The sequence below is a fragment of the Dreissena polymorpha genome, chromosome 3, assembly GCF_020536995.1.
Source record: "Dreissena polymorpha isolate Duluth1 chromosome 3, UMN_Dpol_1.0, whole genome shotgun sequence".
Taxonomy (NCBI): domain Eukaryota; kingdom Metazoa; phylum Mollusca; class Bivalvia; order Myida; family Dreissenidae; genus Dreissena; species Dreissena polymorpha.
The window spans coordinates 120,938,765-120,962,768 of record NC_068357.1 but is presented as its reverse complement, the minus strand read 5'-3'; the positions used below and the strand labels follow the sequence as shown (position 1 = coordinate 120,962,768).

At 36.7% G+C, this 24,004-nt stretch overlaps 3 protein-coding genes across 4 annotated transcripts in view; 1 reads left to right on the top strand and 2 right to left on the bottom strand.

Moving 5' to 3' along the window:
* The window catches only part of LOC127871240 (leucine-rich repeat-containing protein 74A-like), a 317,610-nt gene extending 297,595 nt beyond the window's left edge, over positions 1–20,015 (top strand). The window contains exons 5-14 of the mRNA XM_052413985.1: positions 3,267–3,360; positions 4,952–5,001; positions 6,894–6,975; positions 7,492–7,577; positions 9,523–9,717; positions 10,865–10,957; positions 13,420–13,543; positions 14,371–14,534; positions 16,943–17,034; positions 17,553–20,015. Coding sequence (XP_052269945.1) covers positions 3,267–3,360; positions 4,952–5,001; positions 6,894–6,975; positions 7,492–7,577; positions 9,523–9,717; positions 10,865–10,957; positions 13,420–13,543; positions 14,371–14,534; positions 16,943–17,034; positions 17,553–17,568 — 996 coding nt within the window. The 3' untranslated portion in view covers positions 17,569–20,015. The remainder of the gene's footprint in view (positions 1–3,266; positions 3,361–4,951; positions 5,002–6,893; positions 6,976–7,491; positions 7,578–9,522; positions 9,718–10,864; positions 10,958–13,419; positions 13,544–14,370; positions 14,535–16,942; positions 17,035–17,552) is intronic.
* LOC127871242 (perlucin-like protein) overlaps positions 1–24,004 on the bottom strand; it is a 207,435-nt gene that overhangs the window by 76,781 nt on the left and 106,650 nt on the right. The gene's annotated exons all lie outside the window — the stretch shown is intronic.
* LOC127871243 (snaclec 1-like) overlaps positions 1–24,004 on the bottom strand; it is a 301,714-nt gene that overhangs the window by 270,818 nt on the left and 6,892 nt on the right. The window lies entirely within an intron of this gene.

Here is a 24,004-nt window from a genome sequence, read left to right as displayed (position 1 = left end):
GGTAAGGGTCAAAATGCTGTATTACTAAAAGAGACTTAAAGTGGCGATGTCCCTACTTTTTCTGAGATTTGCAAAAAAACACTGAGAACATTGGAGCAAAACAACACTGAGGACTGAGGGTTTGTAGTTAAAACAAATTAATTTGAGCCGCGTTTTGGAAAAAGATTGGGCCTAATGCATGTCCGATCTGGACGTAACTATCCGATTTTATTGATCTTTTGTTTAAAGAAGTGTCTTCTTTACGAGAATCCAGTTTAGGCGGGAAGTATCGGCCCCCTGATTAGCATGTGCGGACTGCACTGACTGTAATGTTAGTTGCTAATCTCACGACACATTTATTTAACTTGCTTAAAGACTTATGCAAAAAACAAACATGTTTTGTCCGTTTTTTTGTGATTCTACATTTGAACATCCACATTTGAAAAAAATGCTTTAGCGATCAGTTATGTTATGTTCACAGGTAAAAAAGCGTTTGCGTTCGTTTTAAGCGATTATCTACTTAAAAAACGATTTTAATTTATTTGAAATGAAAAGCGTGTTTAGCTTGAAGTGAAAACTGAACAATATATACGTAATCGAAATCCATAATGATTATAGCTCATTCTCGCCAGTGTATTCCGTTTGATCTTTATAATACTATCTGTCAGTTGTATAACCGAGCTCTCAATAGCAATCAATAATGAGGCTGAGGCGCGATAATTCCCATATCTAAGTAAGTTTTTCCTTAATACTCGGTTATACATGATTGAAAGTGGTATGTATATGTTATAAACAACATGCGTTTACATCAATCAATACCTTTTGTCGCCGTTTATATCTCGTTATTGTTTGTCATGCACACACATTTTTGGGGGATTAAATACGTACACATCCATTACAAAGCATACAACACCACAAGCCAGACATGTTAAATTCAAATTAGTAGATACTTCTAACTTTTATTTTAAAGGCATTCGTTGAAAGATTTTCATATTTAAAAAAATGTCATTAAATATATTTGCAAACAAATATTTATGAGCAGCGGGGGTTTAATTCATGTGCGTAAAGCGTCGTCCCAGATTAGCCTGTGAAGTCCGCACAGTATAATCAGGGACGACACATTCCGCCAAAACTGGATTCGGGCGATGAATTGACTTTCTTGAAAAAAAAATAAATATCATAAAAGCGCAAAGTGTCGTCTCTGATAAGCCAGTAAAATATATTATATACTATAAGACTATATAAAAGTCGTTTAAAGTGTTGCACAAATTATAATACCAAAACACAAATTAATCATTCCTGTTACCTTCTCTGGTAAACATCAAGTCCGTATTGTCACTTGCAGAACAATACTTTCATCTTGGCACTTGATTTGGGAGGACAACTGGCTGTGCGGAGAGGGAGGGGAGTATGCGGCCGCTATGCTGAAGGAGAACTGCTACATCACAGAGCCTGTATGAAAGGGGGGGGAGGGTTGTTGGTAGGAGGGAGGGGCAAAGGGACGCGTCACTTGTGGAGAGAGAGAGAGAGTGTAAAATAGTTGTAACGAGGAAACACGAGGTAAAATAGGCGAAACTGGTGCAGAGATGTAACTGGTGTGGTAGTGGTATATGGTGCAAAACTTGGAGCGGGAGTGATTACTGGATGGTAGAAGGGAACATTTAGTTTGGTTACTGGCTTACTGCCAGAAAAAGATGGGATGCTGATAGAGTTAAGTTACTGGGGTGATTAATGGGAACTGGTACGAGTAGTAACGTCTGAAGTGGTATAGGGGCAACTGTATTAAAAAGGGGTAACGGTAAGTTGAAGGGTAAACTGATAGGAGGGCGATAATGGCGCCGAGTGAAATCATCTAAACCAGAGGAGCTGCTGGCTTGTAAATTAAGTCAAAAGGATACTGTTTGGTACAAGAAATTTTGAGTTGGGAGGGGGGTGAAAGAGCCGGTACGGTAGCGTGGATTGTACAAGAATTGTGAGTTGGGAGTGGATGGAAGAGCCGTACTGTGAGAGGGAGTTTGACAAGAATTGTGAGTTGGGGTGGGTGGAGCAGCGGGTAAGATGAGAGAGATTTGACAAGGATTGTGGTTTGGGGTAAGGTGGAGGAGCGGGTAAGATCAGAGGGATTTTGACAAGAATTGTGAGTTGGGAGGTTGATGGAAGAACCGGTACTGTGAGAGGGATTTTGACAAGATTTGTGAGTTGGGGTGGGGTGGAAGAGCGGCATAGATGAGAGGGATAAATGTCTGAGAGAAAATCGACGGGATAGTGCCAGTGAGAAGGGGATGCATGTGTCAGATAAATCAGAGTCATGTATCAAGGTTGTGGACATAATTGATGTGCATTCAGTGTATTAAAACATAAAACGAGGTTGTTATACTAGTATCGTCCATTTGATATCAATAAAATACTAGTAACACAGTTTCACATAGAATTGTAACTCTATGTTCTATTGTTAACGTATTTAAATTGCTGCGCCATTAGGCCGGGCTTCCATGTCTCCGCGTTCCGTGTCCGTGTGTCCGTGTCCGCGAAAAAACGAACTGGTTGAAAATCTGTTGGAGCTATTCCATGTATCCGCGTTCCGCGTCCGCATTTTCGTCCGCGTAATGCGTCCGTGAAAAATCGCTTGGTAAATCGACGCGGACTCAGTACACGGACGGCAGTCAATATGAATGGTCGACTTTGAAGCATATATATTAGTAAAAAAAATAGTAAGGGATCACCCTGAAATATACAACCAACGTATGAAAGAATACAAAGACAAAGACATTGCATCAAACATCTGGAAAAGCATAGCTAACGAAATGTCAATTGATTACGTTTCAGGTAAGGGAGAATAGTAATATGCGAATATATATCGTCTGCTTTTCAAAAGACACAGTATATATTTCAAACAAGATATAACGCTATAAGAAGTCGCTATTTATGTTCTTCTTTTGTCTATGCGATTCAGCTGTTCTTCTACAACCGACAGCACATCGCCGAACTGACGTCTACTGAGAAGGAAGTAGGTCCTGAACTCTAACAAGATGGTAGTATGTGCCGTAAGTTTGACGGTTTCTTATGATGGCACGTGTCCAGTACCTATGTCTGCGTTTCCGTCTACTTACATGCAGTACTGCCGCAGCAGTCACCATTTTACACGGAAAGGCTAAAATAATAAGCGGATGCATGGAATAGATACTCCGTGTCCGTATACGGAACGCGGACACGGAACGCGGAGCGCGGACACGGATGCATGGAAACCCGGCCTTACCTCAAGACCTTCTTATTTTTGTTCTTCACAGAATCTGGCCAACAACAAGCTAGGCAGTGTCGGGTGTGCGGCGATCTGTCGCGTGCTGCACGCTAACGTCACCCTGAGGAACATCGACATGTCCGGTAAAGCGCGTCACCTTGATATTGGCTACAGTTTTACTTGCTTTTTAATGATGATAAAAACTACGATTTCTCAATCCTTATTTTGTTGTTAACTTTGATATATTTTTGTTGAGAACAGATACGTGGATCTCAGGAGATCATTCGTACCAAGTTCTGGGAAGACTGTGCTTAATGCATGTGTGTAAATTGTCGTCCCAGATTCACCTGTGCAGAAGCACATGCTAATCTGGGACAAGACTTTCCGCTTTATGTCTTTTTCGTTCAAAGAAGGTATCATGTAAACGTAAACCAACTCTACGTGTAAAGTGTCCTATCTGAGAAGACTGCATTTAGCCCTGTTTTCCCTGAGCGCATTTGTGTTTACGTTCATTCAGCTCAATGTATTAAAAAGCCTTCAGTCTTCACCTATTTGGTGTGTTTGCTGTTAAGAACATTTGCAGGGATCTCAAGTGATCATTCGAACTAAAATGAATGCAACTTGGATCATTGCCTTGGAACGGTCTTTGCACACCGTTTAAATCTGTTCATGGACTTCCGAGCCCAACTTCTCGCCGGGCGTCATTCAATAAGCTTTAAATTAAGCATATCCACGATTAATATGGTATGACATTATTAAAACTTGAAGAATTAGATTTTCTATTAAGAAGTTTGTTTAATGGGGATTTATAAAATATACGTCTTTATAACCTTTTTTTTAAATTAAGAAATGTTGATTTGGGACGCTATTAGCGAGTGCGGGCAAGTCTGTAGTATTAGTAAAATTGAATAAAATGTACATACGTTATCTCTATTCTAATGCGCAACTTCAACAACGGGGTTATAGTGCAGTAGCGAATTTTGTAGACGTGTGTTCGAGTCCCACTAGAAGAGCGATCGAAATTGTATGTTCACATTGTTAGAGTTTGTTTTAATATTTTCATCAATATATCAAATACACACTGTTATCAGATAAAATATATAACTGAAGTGACCATACTGTGATTGATGTAATCTATGTATATATTTAGGGGGAAATACTGTTTAAGACTTTTCCAACTCAGAAGCAAGTGAAAATGGCTGTGTGCAAAAAGCATAAAACCAGAACAGCCTGCGAGTAACTCGCAGTCTGTTCAGGGTTAATTCTCTTTGCTGCTCATCAGTATCTAAGAGTTGGAAACGAAGTCTTTAAAACTAGAATTTAGTAAGAAAGATCTTTAATTAAGATTAACTTTCGAAGGGACTACATATGCGTCAAAATACGTACCGGGTATCTACGTGATAAAGCTGAAAGTGTTATATACACGGCTTGTAACTGACCCCACACGATACAGGGTAGAAAATAATATAAATATACCACCCTGTATCAGATCATGCGGTGTCATTAAGAAGTTTATCTTATTTTATTTATCTTATTGAGTACCTGTTATTTTCCATTATCAACGTAATACGAGGAGACTGTTTGCATCAGTGACGTCATTTGACGTTACTGACCTCATGTTAAAAGTCATCCATCTAAAATGGGAAAAAACACAGTCAGCTTAGCCAATCAAAAAAGAGTATTCTGTACGATGTAAGATACATGTTTACTTAATACCCGTATCTGTTCTTGCAGGCAATGACCTGAGTGACAAGGATTCGCAGACTATCGCAGAGGCATTTCAAGTAAAAACCAATTTAAAGTTCAGTATGTGAAAGGCTGGTGTTCGCCTTTCTTTCAAATATAAAAATATGAAACGTTGAAAACATGTAAGGCTCTATCAAGGAAAATGTAAGGCTCTATCTAGGAAACATGTAAGGCTCTATCTAGGAAACATGTAAGGCTCTATCTAGGAAAACGTAAGGCTCTTTCTAGGAAAATGTAAGGCTCTATCTAGGAAAATGTAAGGCTCTATCTAGGAAACATGTAAGGCTCTATCTAGGAAAATGTAAGGCTCTATCTAGGAAATGTAAGGCTCTATCTAGGAAAATGTAAGGCTCTATCTAGGAAACATGTAAGGCTCTATCTAGGAAAATGTAAGGCTCTATCTAGGAAAAATGTAAGGCTCTATCTAGGAAAATGTAAGGCTCTATCTAGGAAAATGTAAGGCTCTATCTAGGAAAATGTAAGGCTCTATCTAGGAAAAGGTAAGGCTCTATCTAGGAAAATGTAAGGCTCTATCTAGGAAACATGTAAGGCTCTATCTAGGAAACATGTAAGGCTCTATTTAGGAAAATGTAAGGCTCTATCTAGGAAATGTAAGGCTCTATCTAGGAAACATGTAAGGCTCTATCTAGGAAACATGTAAGGCTCTATTTAGGAAATGTAAGGCTCTATCCAGGAAACATGTAAGGCTCTATCTAGGAAAATGTAAGGCTCTATCTAGGAAAATGGATCAAAGGCTAATCAGGACTCACTTTCCACGTTTATGGTGTTTTTGGTTTTATGGAAGTCTCTTCCTAGCAAAATCCAGTTTAAGCCGGGGAGCAGTGGTCTAATGGTCGGACGCTGGCTTAGACATCGACAGGTCTCGAATCCCGCCCTGACCACTGGAATTTTTCTGAGCAAGAAATTTATCTCACATTTGGTTCTTCCATCCAGGTGCATAAATTGGTACCTGTGAGGGAATTAAGCCAATGTGCTGTGGCTGCATACTGCACCAAGATGTTAACGGACGACTTTTGACCCAGTGATCAGGGGGCAAAATGTGAAGCGCCTCTGAACGCTCATGCTGTATGAAAATGGCGCTATATAAATGTGGTAAAAACACGGAAAGTGTCGTCACAGATTAGCCTGTGCGGACTACCGCATTAAGCCCCATTTTTCAATAGCGCAGCTTTGTAATGTTTAATATACTATACTACACGAAACTTGAAATGGAAATACATGCTTTGCGCTTTATATGAACTGTTCTATATGAACTTTTGAGTCAAATATTATTAAAGTTAGTATTTTTGTTGAATGCATTGCTTTGATTATTATATTGTACTTCTGTGTGGAACATAAAATGCGATATCATCATCGAAATGCTGAACCCAATTGAGTCGCGTTTTGAGAAAACTGGGTTAAATGCATGTGCGTAAATAGTCATCACAGATGCGGGCTGCACAGGCTTATCAGCGATATCACTTTCTGCCTAAACTGGATTTTCGTTTTCAGAAGAGACTTCTTTATCTTTAAACTCCTTCTTAGCGAAAAATGTCGTCCCTGAGATGCATTTGCAGATTGTACAGGCTTTTCTGGGACGACACTTTACGCACCTGCACTGAGTCCAGTTTTCCCAGACCGTTGCTTATTTCCATGTAATGTTTGTATAAAAGGAACGAAACTTAAGATGGAAATACATGTATTTATTTTATTTTCTAGAAACATTTTTAATGACATTGCTATGTGCGTTTGTTAAAATTAGTATATTTCATTTGGGTAATTTGAAGGTGTTGCGATTGTTTTATTATTGTACTTCTGTGAAGCTTAAATTGCATTATAATCATTGGAATCATCTGGGACGACACTTTACGCACATGCATTATGCCCAGTTTTCTCAGAACACGACTCATTTGATTGTTTTGTTTTTCAGGAGAATAACATACTGAAGTACGTCAACCTGAGTCACAACGGCTTTGGCTCCACTGACAGCAAGTTACTGGCGGACGCTATATGTGGGTACACGTTTGGTTTTAAATGGACACAAGTCTGGAAATGTGGGCTTAATGCATGTGCGTGAAGTGTCGTCCCAGATAAGCATGTGCAGTCCACACAGGCTAATCAGGGACGACACTTTCCGCTTTTATGGAATTATTCGTTTTAAGAAAGTCCCCTCTAAACGAAAATCTAGTTTATGCGCAAAGTTTTGTCTTTTATTAGCCTTTGCGGACTGCACAGGCTTATCTGTGACGACACTTCCCGCACAGGCATTGAGCGCAGTTGTCCAAGAACGCGGTTCAAATATTTGTCCGACTTTTTCACGTTGGTATAATATTGTTGTTTAAGGTAAACTGTTTGTAAAATCTGTTTGAGTGATATACGTATATATTCTTGAAACTTATGTACTGAAAGTAAAGTTGGTAAAATATTGATTGTAAGTGTTATATGTAGGCTAACATTGTTTCTGGGACTTAAATGATCTGAAAACACGATTTGATGCAGTACTTAATGACGTATCTGACTTTTTCCAGCTGAGAACGAGACCATCGAGCACCTTGACCTGAGCTGGAACAACTTCCGGTTGAAAAGCGCCACCTGCATCTGCAATGGGATTGCGGTACTAAAGCCACTTTCAAACAATATTTCACGAGAGGAGAACAGTGACACACGAGGAGAACAGTGACAGAAATTAGCCTCGTTCTGAAAACACGGGGCTTAATGCATGTGCATAAAGTGTCTTAACATATTAGCCTGTTCAGTCCGCACAGGCTAATTAAATACGACTCTTTCCGCTGTTTTGGTATTTTTCGTTTACATGAAGTCTGTTATTAGCAAAACATGCAGGCGGAAAGTGTCGTCCCAGATAAGCATGTTCGGACTTGACAGATTAACCCTTTCAGTGCGGGAACCGAATTTTGAAGGCCTTTGCAAACACTTTGGATCAAGATGAGACGCCACAGAACGTGGCGTCTCATCTGGATCCAAACTGTTTGCTATTCTGATAGTATTTTTTGAAAAAAAATCGAAGAAATGCTAATTGTAGAAATTCAGCAGACGACATTTTAGCAGACGATAAATTTACCAGCATGCAAAGGGTTAATCTGAAACGATACTTTACGCACATGCATTAAGCCCAGTTTTCGCAGGACGATTAAAAAATGTTCGGTTAATTCTGTGTATAATTGCTCGTTTTAGAAAAACATGACCATAAGCGAAGAGTAGAAAGGGTTCGCAGGTATGCACTGAATATTCAGAACAATAAGTTGATCTCCCAAATCATAGTCTATTATTTTTGCAAGTGGATGCTATCAAATAAATACGTATAACATCGCAAATCAATAAGATTGACTGTTAATTATTATTAAAACACTTAGATATAACCTTACCTTTCAGGTTATATGCATTTTAACTGGTATCTGACTACTATTTTATCGCTTTCAATACATTAAGCTTTGTAAAAAAAAAAACAAAAGATTTGTATTTTGATTGATCTTAAAATTTTTACGCAACACCGGCGTATCAAGTTTCAACTATTGTGGATGGTTATGCATGGTATAACTTATAACGTATTAAAGTTTGATGAATAATCCATATATATCGCCTACTGAATGTAATAAGTCATGTAACTGACATTTTAATACATTTCTACTTTTTTCCATTTTTGTGTTTATTAAGGTGACATACATCAACTGTTAAAATATTAAGTCAACCTTTTTGGTAAAAATATATGTTTTTATCAAATTTTCGAAATTGACATAACAAGCGCATGTCATTTTCTGAATGTAAAAAGTAGCGTAACTGACATTTTGTAAAATTTTCAGGAGGAGCAAAAATACGTTTTATTTAAATAATAAACATTTTTCTGTATTCAAATTTTCGGATAAGTATTATAATAACAGTTGAAAAACGAAACAAAACTGCAAATTGATATGTCTTTTTTAAAACAATAAAAAATTAAGAAAGGAGCAGTTACCATAATTTCAACACTGAAATATTTTGAGCGCAAAAAATAACGTAAGGGCTCTTACTGTATTTTGCTTTATATGCTTTCCTGAACAATTCACAAAATGTCAGTTACCCTAGTTATTACATTCAGTAGACGATATGCTTCAGTGAAATCATATGTTAAAAAAGAAAAAAAAAACATCTAAATAAGTTGAATGTGACAGACACCAATATTAAATTATTAACTGCAGTTGATTGCAATCTTCGTGGGATGGAGACAATATCTCTATTTATATGCATGTGCGTTAAGTGTCGTCCCAAAGTGTCGCCTGTGAAGTCCGAAGTAACTAATCCGGGGCGACACTTTGCGCTTTATGATATTTTTTGTTTACAGAAAGTCTCTCAAATCCAGTTTTGGCGGGAAGTGTCATCCTGATTAGCCGTTTCTGACTACACAGACTAATCTGGGACGACTGCTGACTACACAGACTCATCTGGGACGACTGCTGACTATACAGACTAATCTGGGACGACTGTTTACACTCATTCATTAAATCCCTTTTCACAGAGCGAGGCTCAATTATTATGACAACGGAGGTAACTCGTATATCTTTCAGACCAACGGTCGAATACGAGTTGTCAACCTTGCCATGAACGGCCTTGGGAACGAGGGCGCGTTTGGAGTGGCGGAAATCCTGAAGCAGTCGGGAACGATCGCTCACATTGACGTGTCACACAACAGGATAGGAACTACCGGCGCCACCGTGATTGGGAAGGCCCTGGAGGGGAACGACCTGCTAAAGACACTGAAGGTGAAAGGCTGATTGATGAAGTGTTTAACTTCATGTCAAGATCAAACATTAAATTCATACGAGCTAGCTTCTGATAAAACCAGGTTAAATATATTATTTCTGTTTTTCAAAGACAGTAAGTAGTGGAGCTTTTTTTATGCGGATTAAACATATGTACGATCTTTCTTAATCCTAGTTTGATTTACAAATTTAGGTAACTTTTTGTTATGTAAATTAAACATATTTACGATCTTTTTTACAACAAGTTCATTTGACAAATGTATGTAGATACGTCGCTAACTTGTTAGTTTAAAATCTTTTATAAATGTATCATATTTCTCTGCATAATATTCACTTTAAAACCTCTCCCCTTTTTTTAAATAAACATTAGGGCAATACAGTAGGTCATATCTTATTCGCACGTAATGTTTAGCCACTTATGTTTTCATTTTTGCATATGTTCATTTTATTTAAATAGACTTAATTTGCATTTTATTTGTGACAAATTTAAGGTTAAATATGAGGTTTGACTATGCCTTAAACCGGTTTAAACCCCCAATGCGTCGCATTGACCGTTCGTTCCAAAGCTGTGATGCTAGTTATAATAGTTATGAGTTCATGGTTGGCTTTATGTCACAAAGGAGGTGGATACGAACAGGACTTTATCTACTGATAATAATTGATACAATTACTGGAGATTCATTGTTTCTGTATCTAATTCTAGTACTAAATCATATATGATCTTCAAGGTCAATACATTGCAATCATCAGAACAAACAACAACACAAGTTTGCGTTAGAACCGCGCTCGTGACAAAATTGGCTCAATGCATGTGCGTAAAGTGTCGTCCTAGCGTTAAGTGTCGTCCCAGCGTAATGTTTCGTCCCAGCGTAAAGTGTCGTCCCAACGTAAAGTGTCGTCCCAGTCCGCACAGGCTAATCAGTACGACCCTTTTTTAAATTTATGGCATTTTTGTTGAACGGAAGTCCTTTAAAAACAAAATAAAGTCAAGGCGGAAAGTGTCTTCCCTTATTAGCATGTGCGGACTTCACAGGTTAATCTGGGACGACACATTACGCAGATGAAATAGGCCATGATTCCCAAGAGGGCGGCTCGTTAAATTTCAATGTTTTCGTTGGTAGCTACATGTCACATATGTGTTCTGCAGATCGGACAGAACCCTCTCGGCGTCGAAGGGGCCAAGTCGATATTGAAAGGCATCATGCCGGAAGCTAGCTGCGTAGTGGAGCTGGACTTGACGGTGGGTACTTCCGTTTTAACGCGCGTATGTGTACGCGGGTCTGCGTTGGTGTATCCATATTTTGTATTGCTAATAAAAACTTCATTGTAGAGCAACCCATGTAAATCAAACAGTAAGGCTAAATGCAAGATAATATAAAAATGAAGTTTTAGATAACGACAATGTCAGTGCTTAATTAGACACAAAATAATTCACACTTGACCACTGTCTGTTGCTTTCCTGTCCAAAATACCTTCTATAATATGAGCGTCTTTCTTTTGAAAATCGTTAACGACACGATATTTCCAGGCGCAAAATTCGCCCTTCAATTAATTTTACTGACACATTTAACGCGCCAACAACGACCCGCCTTTTAACTGATAAAAACGTCATCATGCACTATTAAATGATATTCTACTGTAAATAACACTGTAAATTTGTTTCGGTTTTGTTTTTTTGAGTTTTATTTCTTGTGTTCTAAGCTTTTAAGCCGTAAGCTAAGCTGTTAACTATAAGGCCGTCAAATAACGTCAAATGCTCCTAAAAACTCCCAGTGTTTGATGCCAACGGTTTTAACAGGTATAGTGTTTGATATCAAAGCTCCTTAAACTCTTAGTGTTTGATATCAAAGCTCGTAAAAACTCTAGTATTTTATTTCAAAGCTCCTATAAACTCCTAGCGTTTGATAGCAAAGGTCATAAAAACTCCTAGTATTTGTAATCAAAGCTCCTAAAAACTCCTAGATTTTATATCAAAGGTCCTAAAAACTCCTAGTGTTTGATGCCAAAGCTCCCAAAAACTCATAGTATTTGATTTCAAAGCTCCTAAAACTCCCATTTTTTAATCAAAGCTCCTAAAAACTCCTAGTATTTGATATCAAAGCTCCTAAAAACTCCTAGTGTTTGATGTCAAAGCTCCTTAAAACTAAGGTGTCACGATACGCTCACCTTACGATACGATACGTATCGCGATACGTATCGTCAGATGGAAACAACATACAAACCATTTAAAACCATTTTTCAGTTTTATTTAAAGACCTCTAAATATGTGTCATACAATATACAAAATAACATAATGTCATGAAAGTACACGAATTGACAATCAGTTATTATTATTTACAAATCTAAAACTTTGATTAAATATGAACACGAAATTATGAATATGTTTAAAAAATACGGGCTGCTTTATGTTTCTTTTACTTCGATAGATTATTTAAGTTAAAAATAAAACGTGTTTACCAAATAGTCAAACTGGCTATCTTTGCTTGTGCCGTAAAAAACTCCAAGCGCAATTCGTAGAACCAGTCAAATATTGCACCTTGTTTCGTGACGTAGGCGACACATCATATTTTTGAGTGGCTGAAATTTAATTTTAATGGTTTTAAAGAATTTGCGAAATTCTCAGCGGAATCACAAAATTACAGCTCCTGCTTTGGAAATTCGTAGCGACTTAAGTCGTGATATAAAGCAAATGTTTACACGAATTATAAACGCCTACCACTTTCTTACTGATAACACAAAATGCTTCCATATTTTTTGTCAGAAGCTCGGTGGAGGTGATTTCAATTAAACTTCCGCCATTTTTTGGGCGAATTTCAGTTACTTCCCTTGAAATGCGTCATGAAAAATGCCGTACCGTACCGTATCGCACGGACGCGGAGGCGTATCGTGAACCGTACCGAGGGGAGACTATTACGATATACCGTCCCACGGAGAACCGTGACACCCTTACTAAAACTCCTTGTATTTGATATCAAAGCTCCTAAAAACTCCTAGTATTTGATATCAAAGCTCCTAAAAACTCCTAGTGTTTGATGTCAAAGCTCCTAAATAAGTCTAGTATTTGATATCAAAGCTCCTAAAAACTCCCATTTTTTTTATATCAAAGCTCATAAAAACTCCTAGTGTTTGATGTCAAAGCTCCTAAAACCCCCTAGTGTTTGATGTCAAAGCTCCTAAAATCTCCTAGTGTTTGATGTCAAAGCTCCTAAATACTCCTAGTATTTGATATCAAAGCTCCTAAAAACTCGCATTTTTTTTATATCAAAGCTTCTAAAAACTCATAGTGTATGATATCAAAGCTCCTAAAAACTCCTAGTATTTGATATCAAAGCTCCTAAATACTCCTAGTATTTGATATCAAAGCTCCTAAAAACTCCCATTTTTTTATATCAAAGCTCATAAAAACTCCTAATATTTGATATCAAAGCTCCTAAAAACTCCCATTTTTATATCAAAGCTCCTTAAACCCCCTAGTGTTTGATGTCAAAGTTCCTATAAACCCCCATTTTTTATATCAAAGCTCATAAAAACTCCTAGTATTTGATATCAAAGCTCCTAAAAACTCCCATTTTTTATATCAAAGCTCCTTAACCCCCTAGTGTTTGATATCAAAGCTACTAAAACTCCTAGTGTTTTATATCAAAGCTCATAAAAACTCCTAGTGTTTGAAAGCACGCATATCCAGTTCCTGTATCTGTACAGGAAGTCGTGGTGGACAAGGAGTTCCGGTCTCTGAAACAGGAGCTTCTGGCGTCACGTGCCGTCGCCATCGCCCACGGGCCTGTGCTCGAGGATTTCGTCATCCAGATCAAAAGAAAACCGCCAAGTAATGCAAGTTAACATGATTTGCTGTATATTAGAGCGGCCCCCTGGGAAAACGGGGCTTATTGCACAATGCATAATGCTAATCAGGGACGACGCTTTCCGCCTTTACTGGATTTTCGCTAAGGAGAGACTTTTTTTAAACGAAAAATGCAATAAAAGCGGAAAGTGTCGTCGCTGATATTCTTTGACGAAACCTTATTTACATTCATTAAGCCCCGTTTTCCCAGAGCGAGGTTCAGTGAGGCTTCAATCGAATGCACTGTACCGCACGTCGCAAAAACAGGACGACGTTTATGCAATGCATAAATTATGAAATGTTTATGCGGCGCATAAAGCAACCGCTGCAATATGCATAGGAAATGGGTCAAAACAGAAAAGCAAATATAAGAACGTGTATGAATCGAAATAATTTACGCATTAACGTTGTATATATTGTCCTCTAACACATTGTTTCAGTTAACGTTATTGCGCATGAGTGTTAAACCAATAGGAGAATCAGAGATTATTTCCCTCGCTTCAAATTACAAAAAGGGAGTACATTTAAAAAATAATTATTTAACTTTATTAGTATTAAAGTTGTTTGCGCATAGCAAGTTTTCACATAGATTCAATTGACCAATATATTCACATTAATTAAAAACAACAACAACACAACATACAGCAACAACACCTTCTTTGTTTGCACTGTTTGCACTGTTTAAAGCTTTTGTGCTTTTTTCTGGAAACGTGTTTTACATCTTATTTCTTGACTTTGAATAAAACATGGAGTATTAGTAAAACAACTTAATGATCTGTACTTGTTTGGCCGACAGTTTTGTATATTCGCAGCAACCTTGTTTGGAACGCCTATATCCGAGCTGACTTCTGAAAACATTATGACGTCATTGAAGAAGTATTGTGACGTCAACAACATTGAGATCTACGACGCACTATTCAGCTATGACGTCATCAACGATAGAATGTTGGTGGCAGACATTGTGAAGGCACTCTCGGTAAAAGACCACGGGTAGAATTTTTAATGGTGCAGTATTTTGGTCATCTAGATCATTTAAAGTGGCCTCTTCACAGATTTGTGCATGTATTTAAGTTTGTCAGTATAGGGATAACACACGTTTTCAATGGCATGATCATCTGCGGCATGATCATCTGCGAGCGCTCGAAAAATCCGGTCCGGCAGGAACGGATTTTGAGAGCGCCCGCAGATGATCATGTCCGAGAAAATGTGTATTTTCGCTATTATTGCATAAACAAATCACACAAACCAGAATAAATTAAAAATAACTTTGAAAACAATATGTCTTGTTCATTCGGCATCGACAAAATAATTCGATTATTTCATAAAATATGACGTCATACGATTCAAGGTTGTGTTTTACATATGCCTCACTCGGTCATCATCAGAAATGACGAGGCTTTACCTTCGGATAGGCAGTTTTGGATTTAAAATGTGTTTCAACAGTTGATTAATGCAAATTTGAAGTGTAGCCGCGCAAAGTAAGAAATGAGGAATTATTTTGGAATTTACTGGTCGTCACGGATAAATATATCGCCAGAATAAGTCATTGTTTTCATAGAATGATAGATGTTTCTTTCTTACAGGTCTATCTTATTTCGTACCAACTAAATTTTCTAAAAAATAATACTGCCAACATATTGTCACTAAAGTATTTCAAGCATACAACAGGAACGTTGAAGGTACATACAAACTTACATTTTCCGCATAGTTTTTGAAGGTGTTGAGTAAATAACCTTAACTTCATTGACGTTGCCAATAAAAAAGCTTCTGTCTGTTGTCAAGAGAGTGCAGATGGTATAATTTGAAAAGTGAATGGAAATATTTATAGCCTTTATCCCTGCATGCATGAGGAAACTGCTGCTTATTCAGGTCCCCGTTTATGCATGGAAAGTCGTCGAAGGCTTGAGTTACTGACACAGTTCATAATGATTTCATTGAATCCACTAAGGGAAGTAACTGCGCGTGGACCAGTTTATGGATATGAAAAACACATAACCGGGAACTCCTTTTGCTAAGTTTCTGCACCCCGCCAGAGGGCATTATAGATAGAGTTTATGCAATAATAAACGCTTTATAATCATGGATGTAAAATTGGATTTAAAAAGCTCAGGTAAAAAAAATAAAGAAGGAAAAAAAGTAAACCTCAACTGGGTTCGAAACACTAAGGTAAAAGTATATCGCTTACACCACTCGGCCATCGGTGCTGATACAATAAATGATGTATTTTATACTTAAAATAAGCAATCCTCGTAGTGTCCCAAACTATAACGACAACAACAGAACTTTCCAAATTATTCAATCGTTTCGCGTTGCAACGCTTTATAATTTTCAGGTTTTTAAATCGTCAAAGTATGAATATAATAGATATTTATTTAAAAAGTACTGAGGTCATGGATATTTAGTGAAAATGCATCTTTTCCTTTGTTTACAGAAGAAAGTTGAGTGTAGATGATGATGGTGATTATTATTATTATTGGTGTGGCACAACATAGTGATTTGACATCTGTGAATTGTTGCCTTTGAAGTGATGATATAAGTTCTGATTGTTTTTTCGACAACCACCACTGAGTGAAATATGATTCACAAAACTGAAAATTTCATATATCTCACTACTTGTCTTTATATTACACACACGGAATGTGTTCGCACGAATACACGAATTGCACGCACGCAGGTGAAGTACGTTAACATATTCGACAGTCAGATAGTTTAACAAAGGTGCGTATAAAACTGCGATATATTTGTACCCGCTTATAGGCTCGGCCATTCAAGTTTATGAACCTTACTCTGTGAAAAGGGGGTTTAATGCATGTGCGTAAAGTGTCGTCCCAGATTAGCCTGTGCAGTATGAGGGAGGACACTTTTCGCCAAAACTGGATTTTTTTTTACAAACAAGAGACTTTCTTATAATGAAAAATATCATAACAGCGGAAAGTATCGTTCCAGATTAGCCTTTGCGGACTGCACAGGCTAATCTAGGACGATACCTTACGCAAATGCTTTAAACCACCGTTTCACAAGCAAAGTCCATATAGAGAATAACAGGTTACTGACCATTCGTTGAGTAAGAAGTCAGGTGATGCTTAGAATAAAAGAACGGAGCGTCTTGGTATATGATAAATGAATATACACAACGTTAGTTTAAACCCATGTTATTTAAGCTCAATTACATCCTAAGGCTTATTTGGAACGATCTCGAGTCCGTTTCCTGGGATTAGTACCCGTCCTTGGTGTCTATGGGGAGACCTATAGAACACTTCCACAGAGGGATCGATTCCTTGGCCTCCCGATCGCTAGGCGAACACCATTTCCACTACACCACAACGTCATACAAAACGGTGTTAAAATATAATGTAAATTGTAATACGTTTTTCTGCTACACAGGATGTGGGTGTTTCGCTGAGAGTGGCGGAGGCGGAAGTGCTGTCCAGACTGCTGGAGGGACACACAACTGGGGACGGGCTCGTGGACATTAGGTCAGACATTGTTGAGCAGTGAGGACTCCACGAAACCTGTCTGGCGGACAGAATAATCTAAAAACAAAAATAATTTGTTTAACACCATGTTGTGTGCATTTCTATTATTATTCTGTTATAGTTCAATCTAAAGAGGCCATGAATCTGCCAGGTTCTTTGCGTGTTTTATTTCATTAAATCCGGAGTTAAAAGCTTTGATTTAACATTCTTTTAAAGCGCCTGAACAAATAAATAATTCAAATCATGTTTATGTTATATAATCACGTTTACTGAAACATTCCGTTATGTTAGCATTTTATTTTCTAAAACCTCAATTTTGTTTTGAGGTTATACTTTATGTACTATATTGTTTTCTTATATTTTTTTCATCTTTGTTTTTCAAATTAACCAGTCATACCAGAACGATTAGTTACAGTCGCGTGCTTGCTGTGACGTTAATGCCACTATATCACATTAACACTTACATGGATGTTAAGCTGTTTTAAAGGTGATAACATTGATTTCTCTATTTAATTCAGCTCACTGAAGATCTGAGCAACCCGGAACAGATTTCCCGAAGGATCTCACTTGTGGCGCAATCATCGCACTCGTCCTCGTGGGGGAAACAGCAGTCTGATCGCGGTGATGAAAACAACACGACTTCATAATGTTTAGAAAGAATTGTTTCAAGAAACACAAACTGTTACTGTATTCTTTTTATGTGTATTTATTGTATATTTGTTGAATAATGTACTTGTACAATGAACCACGTTCTGTGAAATCCTGGCTTCGAAGAGATTTCCTTTAAACAAAAAATTCCACAAAAGCGTCAAATGTCGTGCCTAAATATCGATTGCGGACTGCATTGTCTAGTCATGGTTGACATTTTACGCTCATTCATTAAACCCGGTTTTCCCAGAACGAGGCTTAAATAATAATAAAAGAGGCTTGTATCTTTTTACTTGATCCATTTGTTAAGGCCTCATATTGTTCACTTTGTGAATTTTCGAAACACAGTTATAATTAAATGTGTTGGCGTATCGATGTTTTAAACGCACAACTTATGAAAATGTTATTACCGCTTGTCTCACGCCGGATGTGCGGATACTTTGATAACAGATGGCACTTCGATACCAGATAACAACAAAAGCCACGCGCGAGAGATGAGTTCTTCCGCTTTTTTGCATTTATGTTTTGTTCATTTGGTTTTCAGACACGTAACATTGTTTGGTCGATTAATGGTATAGTACTTCGTATTGCGGTGCAAGAAATTCGTGAAAAAAACAACAGTGGATTATAAAAAGAGATAAAATTTCATCGATAATCATCATCAATTCGATGATCAGTACGTATTTCAACAAAATAAAAATACTTGGAAATAAATTAAGAACGTGCCAACTAATCAAAATAAAAGATCAATATGTCCATCAATGTTACAACATGTTAAATTTTAGTTGAATAACGTATTTGAGGAAATTCAAATGTTTTAAGAGTCGGATGCCACATTTTCTAGACACTTCTTTTACCGATCATCTCGAAAACAATGGCACTTCGATTCCAGATAACTCGACACTTTTTACCAGATATAACACACTCTATTTAGTGAATCAGAAATGCAGAATTCTCTGTGGAATACTCTTATAGTAAGCAGACAATAAATAAAAATGTATGTACCGACGTAAATTAAAAACGAATTACCGGAACATGTTCTTATCCCTTTGGAATATGATTATACAAGGGAAAGGGAAGTGTAAAGGGAAGTGCTTCCTATAAGTAGAGCTCAATATAAAGGGAGTTTTTCAATCTCTTTTAAATGTAGGGGTACGCATTAGTATCATCTTCATGATGCGATTCTAATGAGCACCAACGGCAAAGGAATTTATTAGGTGTATTTGCCGCTTTAAGACCCCTTGCTCCCCTTATCTAGAGTCCTGTTAAAAGTTCAATTGAACACAGTCGTGTTTATCCACATGGTCCGTTGTATTTTCAATTCTCTTAATCTCAATTTACCACTTAAAAACAAGTTGATTACTAAGACAATTATTTTCGGTCGTCACTTGAAATATATTACTTCAGAAATAAGCGCTTATAATATTAATTATATAAATAAATAGTAATCAGATTTTTGAAAACGAATAACGCTATTGGTTATATTTTACATGTGTATGTAATTACGTTATGCATAGGTTCCCAAATGTGTCGTGCTTGACAATGCAAATTGATTCATACTTCAAAATGTTTGGTAAGAAAAGCCATAATATACATAAATGCATTTGAGGTAGAAGATAAAACTCGGTTATCAGAGTGCCCAATATGTTGAAAGTCTCTGTTATCCGAAGCGCTCTATATCGGGGATCAAAGTATCCGCCACTTCATGAATACCACCTATTAAAACATGCTTTATCTTCGTTTATATTTCATAGAATACTATCAAAATTTCAGTATTGGAAGCACAGTGATTACTCTACATGCTGGAATATCAAACATTTTCTTACAATATTTCTAAGTAGTTTTATTTTGTTGAAATGTTTACTGTTCCTCCAGTTTATGCTGTTTTTCGACCGAATTTTCTATTTTTGGGAAAAAATCTACTATTCTTCCGTGATTTTTTTTCTTTGCAATAGAAAAGGATACACCATTTATAAACTATATAGACCATGCGCCTTTTCTAAAAAACAAATCTTTATGATATAACATTAAAATACCCCGATGAACTTACCTCTCGCGCGTGGCTTTTGTTGTTATCTGGTATCGAAGTGCCATCTGTTATCAAAGTATCCGCATACCCAGCGTGTGTCTTCTTTATGTTAAATCTTTGCATACACTTGACACAGTACGAACAACAGCGGATTGCGCAGTGGATGTATTTCAAACAATATACACACAGCATGAAAATGTGTGTTGGAATTCTTTTTAACTTTACACATATCCGATACCTGTGATATTATTTGCCGCTTATATAACCTGTTACATAATTGTTACAAATAAACACACTAACTTCATTCGTTCGTTCGTGTGTTTTATTAAAAGTCATTTATTTGTCATAATGTTTTAAAGTTTGAAAATATATAATATAAAGTATTTTTACTCTCTCTTCAACCAGAAATAACATGTCCTTTCAATAGATATAGAGACTGTTATATGGTGTTTTTGTTAGGATTGTGTATTCAAATGACCCTGGTGACCATTATTTGCTTTTTTCAATAAATCGAAAATGTACGATACTGTTTGGTGTAATTCAAAAATTAAACATTGATCGATTTAAAAACAAATACCGACTCGCATTGATTCACACGCTGTACCAGAGGTCTCAATACTACAACCATTATTCATTACACCCTTTTTGTTTATTATTTAACCGGCGCAAAGCTATAGTGTAACATAACTTAAGTGAGTAAGCAGGGCAAAGTTTTAAAACTATTTAGCTATCATCGGATGCATAACTGATAAACCGGAATCCAAAAGCGTGCTGTCTTTGGTTCCTTCCCCACAATTGAGAGCCACAGCCCCCCGCCCCCCCCCCCCCCCCGATCCTCGTCACACAAACCCACAAGGACCTCAGTCCCATCCCATTAGTGGAACGCTTTTAGGAACGAGCGTAACGTACCGTAGTGGTGGGCAGTCTGTAACAATAATGAATGAACACCTTTATGCATCAATGTGTTAGTTAATGTCTAGTATTTAATACATTGCAATTTGTAATAAAATGTTTCATCATTGGAATATTGAGACTATTGAAAGACGGGATGATAATACCACTATTCATTACACACACCCGCCATTTTCTTCTGTTCACAGTTTCAAATAATCTTATATGTATTCTAATAACACACGGAGCCTATAAAATAACTTAAAAAATAATAATTATATTATTATGTTTTAAGCAGATCGTCAAAGGTGGGTATATAACCGACGCAAGACTTTTTCATGATAAACGTTTATGTTGCAGAGTCCTGCGATAACATAAATAAAACTATGTGGTTGATGACGTTTGATGGAACATAGTCTGATATCATATATTAGTAAAAGTAACCAAGCATATACTTGATTTATCCTGCTACTACATATACAAAAAATGTATTTTTTTATTTCCTTAACAAGTAAAATAAAACAAACCGAAAATATTTAGCGATCACATCACAATAAGCAAATGAGACAGCCTGGTTACGTAAACATGGATCGATGTGTATTTAACATTACACACAAGAAAAAGTTGATGATAAAATCACGAATACTTACATTTATCACACATTCAATCGATGAGCGCAAAAAATCGACGCGAGAAAGCTTTTCTTGATAAATGGTTCAAAAGTGTTAATTGTAAACACTGACAAAAAATTAAAAAAATAAATAAATACAATAAATATGCAATCATACGGACTGATCATTATAACAATTATTGGATCTCTAAACAAGTATGTCTTTAATCTACTTTTACACCATGAAACTATGCATTTAATATTGAAATATTTACGATAACTCTTTAGAAGTTGGGATAATCATCTTTTTGGTAAAGCGAACATTCAGGAGTTGCTCTTTTTATAGCGTTGGTGATGTGGGGATGTATTGAACTTCATGGGGCAGATACGCAATTTGAATACAATTAAAATGTTATTATTTTATACCATACGTATTTCCTTGTGAAGCTATGACGACGTCGATCATTCTCAAACTATGGTGTAAATATCGTGAACGTTTTTGAAAGTAATTATATAACCAACAACGTCAATATTTGCCGCGTAAAACACTTCGAGTTGCATTTAGTGGACAATCTTCTCGAAACTTATCAAGAACAAGAACAAGAGTCCAAATAATATCTCGGCCGAGTTAGAATTTTGTTAGGATGGGTAAAAAACTAATTCGCAAATTATATTGTGAAACCAAGTGAGCAGTACCAGCTAAACCAAGTGAGCAGTACCAGCTAAGAACATTTTAAATCTTTTAGGTCTTAGGTCTGACCGCCTTTATGTCTTTGGCCCTTTCTCATTTAATTAACCATCTTTATTTTGTCTTCTTACGTTTATCACTTTTGTATTACCGGTATATACAGCTTAAAGGTTATTTCTGTTCAATATGACAAAATCCAACGAGTATTTTAGAAGGAGATATCGTATCATTTTGTTGGCTAAATAAATAAATTTGTATTCAAAATATTTTGCATTTTTGCAATTCGTCCATGTTAATGAATTATTTTGAGTGGCCACAGTTTTTATTGAAAATAAATCCAAAGGTTTGTCAGTAATCAGTAATAAATTAGTAATTAAATAGGTTTATTGTGAAGAAAGTCTTCTGTTTTCTAAAAGTTCTTAATTCATGGAAATATTCTATACTAGTAATGATGCTTTACTCCATTTTCGTAGTATGAGTGCACTTTCACAACAAGTATAAAATAAAATGTTTATTATATTTGGATATGCGAGACGTAAGGTTACCTTTTACCGTGCCGTTCGTGTATTTTACTTAGTAACGTTACCATTTACCGTGGTGTTCGTGTATTTACTAAGTAACGTTACCATTTACCGTTGTGTTCGTGTATTTAATTAGTAACGTTACCATTTACCGCGATGTTCGTGTATTAACTTAGTAACGTTACTATTTACCGTGGTATTCGTGTATTTACTTAGTTATGTTACCATTAACCGTGGTGTTCGTGTATTTACTTACTAACGTTACCATTTACCGTGGTGTTCGTGTATTTACTTAGTAACGTTACTTTTTACCGTGGTGTTCGTGTATTTACTAATTAGCGTTACAATTTACCGTGGTGTTTGTGTATTTACTAAGTAACGTTACCATTTACCTTGGTGTTCGTGTATTTACTTAGAAACGTTAACGTTAACAGCGGTGTTCGTATATTTACTAATTAGCGTTACCATTTACCGTGGTGTTCGTGTATTTACTTAGTTACGTTACCATTTACCGTGGTGTTCGTGTATTTAATTAGTAACGTTGCCATTTACCGTGGTGTTGTTGTATTTAATAATAAACGTTGCCATTTACCGTGGTGTTTGTATATTTACTAAGCAACGTTACTATTTACCATGGGGTTCGTGTATTTACTTAGAAACGTTACCGTTAACCGTGGTGTTCGTGTATATGCTAAGTGCTTATCTATTCAATTCAAAATTAAAATGGCCGATTCTCTTTAAATCTAATTAGATTGTTAGTCAATTGGTATTTATTAACGTTATATATGTATTAATTTTCCAAACTTTGTACCGCTTGATGGATGGAGAAGACCTGTTCTGACATTTTATTTGTAGTGAACGTCAGTCTCTCGGACGTATGGAACATATTGTAAATGACACTAATAATCAATATAAAAACCGAAAGAAAGTTTGCCAGACAAAATTTGACCCAGTAAAATTCTGGCTGGACATCATGATTGGAAGAGGACAAGAATGTTCTCAACCCCTCCAATTGGGATGCCTTTTCCGGTATTCGTACCTCGGAAAAGGGCTCCCGGAACTGCATGTAAAATTGCGGGACTTTGGCCAGTGCATTTGTTGCCGCTTCCTGTGTGGAGAAAACTATATTCCTCTTCTACTATACTAAGAGCACGATGTAAGTAATTCAAGCGTTTGCATACTCAGTTTTAACGAATATATGTCCTCATTACAGTATCTGCAAAGCTCAAAGTGATCTCTTTATATACCATTTGGTGGTTTTTAACGGCACTTCACAGAAAAGATCCTTGAAGGACCCCTTTTTAAAGTTGTTAAAATCCTATCCGTCAACATCAAAAGTACAACACATGATTGAAAAGTGAAGTACTTTCTTCTAAAACTCAAGGCCAAGATGACTCAAAGTTGGTATAAAACACCGTTTTGGTGCTTGAAAATGCAATCATTATTATTAAAATGTAATTATGAAAAGTTATTGTAAACGATCTCCGACAAACTACAATAGTTTGAGTTTGTCGGCATAATAATAGTAATCTCTATTTCTAATAGACTCCGGCATTTGCGCAAATTGCGGGTTGACTCATCGT